Below are 6,000 nucleotides of genomic sequence, written 5' to 3'. Positions count from 1 at the left end.
GCAGCTGCTAGACCTTCCAGGAACTCAAGCCAAGGCAAGAGGAATTGCAGTTACTCGTGCCTTCCGGGCTGGGGAATCAGCTGTCGCATGCTGCTGGGGCAGACTGCTGTCAGGACTCTGTTCATAGACAAGGAATCTTTAAAGACCACTCCGATTTCTAGTCTGTGAAGCTGGTTGGAGGATAATATTTTAACTGAGGTACAGAATGTAAGATTTACTGGGAAGACCAGAAAATCCTAGGAGCACTGCCACCTCTTTCTGTCCTCCCCAGCTGCTTAACCAACACCTCTGCCTAAACATCCTCCACTTGGATGTCCCATTTAAGCTCAACATGCTCTACACTTAATTCATTCTTTCCCTCTAAACCCATTTGTCTTCCTATACTTCCTGCCTCAACTACAGACAGCACACCAAGACTCCAAGAGCCCCAGGCAGAAAGCCTTCCAGTCATGCCCAGATACCACTATTCACACCACAGCCAATCAAATGACAATTCCACTTGAGGTTGCCTCTTCCTTAGTACAAGCTGTCATCATCTGTGACCTCAGCAATAGCAAGAGGGTCTGAACTGAGCTCCCCCTGCTCAGCCATTTCCTCTTATTTTACTCTTTCTGTTGCTCGATATCTTTCTAAAATGCAATTTTGAAGCTGTTTCTCCATTTCTAAAGTACCTAAGTAGCTTTCTCATGCCTGGAGGATAAAATCCAAATTGTGTCTGGGCAGGCACACAGGTCCTTTGAGGTCTAGCATTGGTCTTTGTTTCCAGCCTCTCAACCATTACTTTCCCCAACAACAGATAGTGCCAACCTACCGGCCAGTTGTTTGTCCTGGTATGCTCTTTCACATCAAGATGACTTTGCACAGACTGTTTCTTCACCTGGAATGTCCTCTGCCTACCCTGCTTTCATCTGGCAGGCCCATCCTTCAAGACCCAGCTCAAGTGTCAGACTGGCTTCCGGTAAGCCCACTTCCTTCCCCCTTGCAGACTTAGCTGTTCCCTACTTTGTATCCCTGAAGCACGCTGTGCCTGCCTTTGCTGTGGGGCTTACCACTTGGTACTGGGTATATTAGTAACATGTGCTTTATTCACTTTGAATCCCCAGGACTTCACACAAGTGCTGGCTATACTAATATAGCAGTAAAAATTATTATAGCGAACACTGGCTGAGTACAGGGCTGTCTATCCATCTTAACTCTTTAACCCTCACAACAACCCTATGAGGACAGTACTGTTATTATCATCCTTTGACAGAAAAAGAAACTAAAGCAGAGATGGGAAGGGCTGGTGCAAGTACTACAGCGGGTAAACTGGTGGTTTCAACTCAGCTGCAAAGTAGAATCTTTTTGAAAGTACTGATGCTCAGGCCCACTCAGGAACCAATGAAGCAGAATCTTTGGTGGGCTGGGACCTGGAGGATCTTATTAAAACCTCCCAGGTGATTTTATTGTGCAGCCAGAGTTGAGAACCACCAATCTTCTTGCTTCATCCTGAGAAACTTCAACCAATATTGGGAGGGGAGGAGAGGAACCAGATAACTTTTGGAGGGAATATAGACCTGGACACTTGCAGCCAAGAGTTCCATAGCTCTGCAGCCATGGCCCTAAGTGTCCCACCAACCAGGACACGCATGCAGAGGAGCAGAGTGCCAGGTGCCCCCTTACATGACTCTCTGCCTCCTTCCCAAACATTGCAGATAGGACTGTGGTTCTTAGCACACACGTGGCTAGAGGATCAGGAATGGGACAGGTGGTGGCGACCACTCCTTTCCAACTTGGGAGGGCACTGTACCAGGAGAGAGAGAGGCTCAGGCTGAGTTAGGCCTATCTGAGCACATGCACCACAATTCCGCCTGCTCTTCTCCAAAGACAGAAGCAGTCCTGCTCCTCCCTATGCACCAGCTGCTTCTCTGCAAAGAAATCGTTCCTTTCCCCAAATTAGAATATGCAATGCAGTAACCACTTTCCATGTAGTCAAAAAGTTGTCAAATGGCAGAATTTGACCTTAAAAATGTTCATTTGATGAGTGCCTGACAGGTATTTAGTTATGCAGCATCAGTGCTAGCTGCTTGCCAGGGAAGAAATAAAGAACAGAAACAAGAAAAAGAGGGGATAGAAGGGAATTTTTTTCTTGGCAGATATAAAAGACCTAGGAGATGTGAGCTACTGCATAAATATTAGCAAGGATCAAACGTGGGACAGTGAAGGGGGTTCATGAAGTGATGAAGACATCAATTCTGACCCAGAAACTGAGGGGTTACAGCTGGATCCCAAGGAGCAAAGACAAGGATTCCCCATGGCTGGAGGAAAGAGGTGCTGTCTCTTCGAGGGCTATATATATCAGAGTGGTCATTGTGATTGCTGAGCATACCATTTAGCACAGGCCGTGCAGCCACGAATCCTGGGAGTCAGCCCTTGGCTCTGCCCCGCATAAGCTCTGCCACTTTGGGCAAATTCTTTAAACTTACTGAGCCTCAGTTTCCTCATATATAAAGTCTTAATAAAAATCTACCTCATATGGTTGTGGGGAGGAAGAAATAAGAACGTACATCAATGATAATAGCTAACACTTATAGAGGGGTGAGTAAGTGTGTGAGTGAGTGTGATCAATGTATTTGATCCTCACAACAACCCTAGGTGGTTGGTATAATTTCCACGCACATTTTACAGATGAGGAAGCTGATGAACAGAGACATTGAATGGCTTCCCCAAAGTCATACTGATGATAAGTGGCCGAGCCAGGTTTTCAACCAAGGCAATCTAGCACCAGAGTCTAAGCTCCTAACTGCTATACTATGCTCAAAATTCTCCATATTGATGTGCAGACAAAATGAGGACAAGTGGCAGATGCATGAAAAATGCACATGCCACAATCCTGAAGTTGCAGCTTTCAAAGGCAGTCCCTGATACCTCAGGTGCCAGGAGTGGCTAGATGGAGACGGGCTCTGTATGAGGACACAAAAGGTACCTTTGAAGTCCTCAGACCACTGGTGGCTCCCCTGACCCTGCTGGCAGAGAGGACAGGCATGTGCCTCTGAATCATTTCTCATCCAACCACGTCTCTCAGTGCCACTTGTGCTCTGCAAGGGCAGCTCATCTGATTACTCAGATTCCCAAGTCCCAGCATTTTTGAAATGCTGAATTTTATCTGTGTTGACAATCAATAAAGCTTTTAAAAATAGAGATAGCTCTTATTCTGGAGAGTACTAAGTGCTGGTGAGCAGAGCTAAGAATGCAGAAAAAAGTAATGACCCTGAATTATTAACATCTCCAAATAGTTTGTTCATTTACATACAATTGGGTGCTTATCAGTCAGACTGGCACAAAACCAATCTTTATTTTTAAACCACTATCTTCCTTTCATGTTGTGTTCTCCTCTATTTTTTAAGGAATGAGTGGTAAATTACATTACTGTGAACAGTGGTATCTGAACCTCCAAGTCTCAAGTAGACTTTAGTATTTCCTCATTTTTTACACCAAGCACAGTGTTGCCTACTCAATCACCTGTTTAGAATAAGTCATTTCTTCAAAACTACTGTCCCACCAAATGTATGTAAGATAATCAAACCAAGGACCGGATGCACATCCTATGTCATCTGGGTGTGTACTGGATGGGGAGAGTGAACCAGGTTCCCAGATTTCTCTGGGTCACATGAAGTGGCAGGAGATGGTACCCATGAGCACCTTCTGGCTCCGACAAGTGGCATCTGCCAGCATTTGCTGCCACCTACATCAACCACAGAGCTTCTTTAAGAGAACCAAGTAGTCTTTCTAGCAGCAAAGGTATGAAAATGATTAATATATTTGAACATATGTACAAGAGAAACTCATGTTTAAAAACCAAATAAGGAGAAAACTAGATCCTCTAACCTTTTCCACAACATTAATAATTTAAACTACAAGAGGGAGGTCTAAAAGCTCACTACTCAGCTTTCACCAAGGTAAGCCACTGAACTGATTGCTCAGAGATTCTGAGAAAGGGGCCACACCCTCAGTGACAGAGTGGCAGCAAGGCTCCACCTGCTGCCACAGGCCCTACAACACTCACTGCCTCCCCAGGACCACGGTCTACTCCTTTAGGAGCCAGTTTCTCCATGAAACCATCCCTGTAAATGCTCCTTCCCCAAGCAGGCTGAGTGAGGGCTTGGAGTGTGACAGATCCGATGCGAGCCCGGCCAGCCCTATCTCTCATCGTGTGACTTTGGGCACTTCGACCTCTGAGCCCCAAACTCCTCCTCAGTGACATGGGGACTGGTGCTCAGCATCTATTCCACCTTCCTTCTTGCGTGCCTTCCTGAACTGCAGGGGTTGGGAAATCTCACAATGACATTTTCCAAGCTCCCTTGCAGCTGGGTGCAGGTGTTTACCAGGGTTAGCCAATCTGATACTCTCAAGCTAGATTTAGAAGGTAAAAGTCACGGTGAAGACTACGCTTCTGCTATTTCTCCTGGAAATTATGGGGAGAAGTGTTTTCTGTTATTATTAACCTGTGGTGTTTAGTAACTAGTGTCATAAGCACTGAGAGGAAGGGCACTGCTGGTTTGTTCCAGAACACAGCAGTTCCAGTGGCAGCTTCTTGATTCCTCACTTTCCTGATTGAGGAAGAAACCGCAGCTCTTTGGGCAGGCCAGTCTTATAGTATGGTCTAGGAGTCACTCCTGAAGCCCCAGCCGGCTCCTGTAGCCCTCCCAGTGATTTTGCAAGCATGAAACCCTTTCTCTCTTTAAAATAATAGAGAGGTTTCTATTTTCTGCAACTGAGCCCAGACTGATATATCTCTCCATCCTCCAGAGTGGGTGAAAGGACTAAAAGACTGACAGGAGGCAGCGGAGCACAGCAGTTAAGAACATAAGCTCTGGGCTCAGATGGCCTGGGCTTTCATCCTGGTCCTGCCTCTTGCTTGCTCTGTAACCATGGGCAAGTTCCTTAATCTCCAGTTATTACCTGACGGGGCTATTATAGGATTACATGAGATAATACATGTAGAATCCTTGCCACAGTACTTGGTCCCTAGTAGGAATCCAATAAGTGTTAGTTTCTTTTCACCCTGAGTTCCCAGAGGACCCTCTGTCCCCTTCTGTGATAGCACTTGTCACGTTGTATTGATGAGTCCTTGGTGAGCACAAACCCAGAGGACTGTCTGTAATGTGTGAGTAAGAAGTATAGAAATATCCCAAATTCCAATCAAGGTGACTTGGAAGTAACCTTAAAGAAGGCAAACTGAAAAATGATGGTAATTTATTAAGTGAAAAGATACTTGTCTCTGCTGGGGAAGTACCGTGTGAAACAGGTGGTCGGGTGCGAAGGCACAGCAGAGAGGACGAAGAGCAGCAAGCGGCAGGGACGGCCAGGCCCGCTCAAGGGCACTCGAGGGTGGAGGAAACCTTGGCTGAGCAAGTGCTGCTTTGCCCTCAGTAAGGTCATTCCTGCTGTGGGTGAGAGTCTGTCAAGCTATTTTAGCAAAGCCACACTTTGTAAGTCCATCATAATGCCACAATCCGGCTCCCTATTTTGTTATCTATACAGAGCGAACGTGCTGGTAAGACCAGTCAACTCGACAGTTTAATTCCTTATTGTAAATTAATAGATTGTCACCCTGATTATTACAATTTTGCTTTTCACGTACTCGCCTACAGTTGGATAAGGCACTGATTTGAGCTTTCCATTTGCGTTTAGAGATGTAGCTCTCATTGTATTTTAGTAGGTTCTAATTGGATTTGTATTAATATATAGCAGTCATAATGAGCTTGGTTAATACAAGTCTATGTACTCGCCTACAGTTGGATAAGGCACTGATTTGAGCTTTCCATTTGCGTTTAGAGATGTAGCTCTCATTGTATTTTAGTGGGTTCTAATTGGATTTGTATTAATATATAGCAGTCATAATGAGCTTGGTTAATACAAGTCTACCTCGGAGAGACAATCCCTTTGCAGTGAGCCATCATAATCAGGTTTATGACTCCAGTGGGTTGAGAGCCAGCCTGCCTACCATGGCAAATTTAC

General features: G+C 45.4%; 1 protein-coding gene across 1 annotated transcript in view; it reads right to left on the bottom strand.

The window, feature by feature from the left end:
- LOC103599825 overlaps positions 1-6,000 on the bottom strand; it is a 35,531-nt gene that overhangs the window by 6,781 nt on the left and 22,750 nt on the right. Inside the window, exon 2 of the mRNA XM_008583995.1 lies at positions 55-117. Within this exon, the coding sequence (XP_008582217.1) occupies positions 55-117 (63 nt within the window). The remainder of the gene's footprint in view (positions 1-54; positions 118-6,000) is intronic.

This window comes from Galeopterus variegatus, unplaced genomic scaffold (assembly GCF_000696425.1).
Source record: "Galeopterus variegatus unplaced genomic scaffold, G_variegatus-3.0.2 Scaffold3121, whole genome shotgun sequence".
NCBI classification, from domain to species: Eukaryota; Metazoa; Chordata; class Mammalia; order Dermoptera; family Cynocephalidae; genus Galeopterus; species Galeopterus variegatus.
This window is presented reverse-complemented; position numbering and strand designations above follow the sequence as displayed.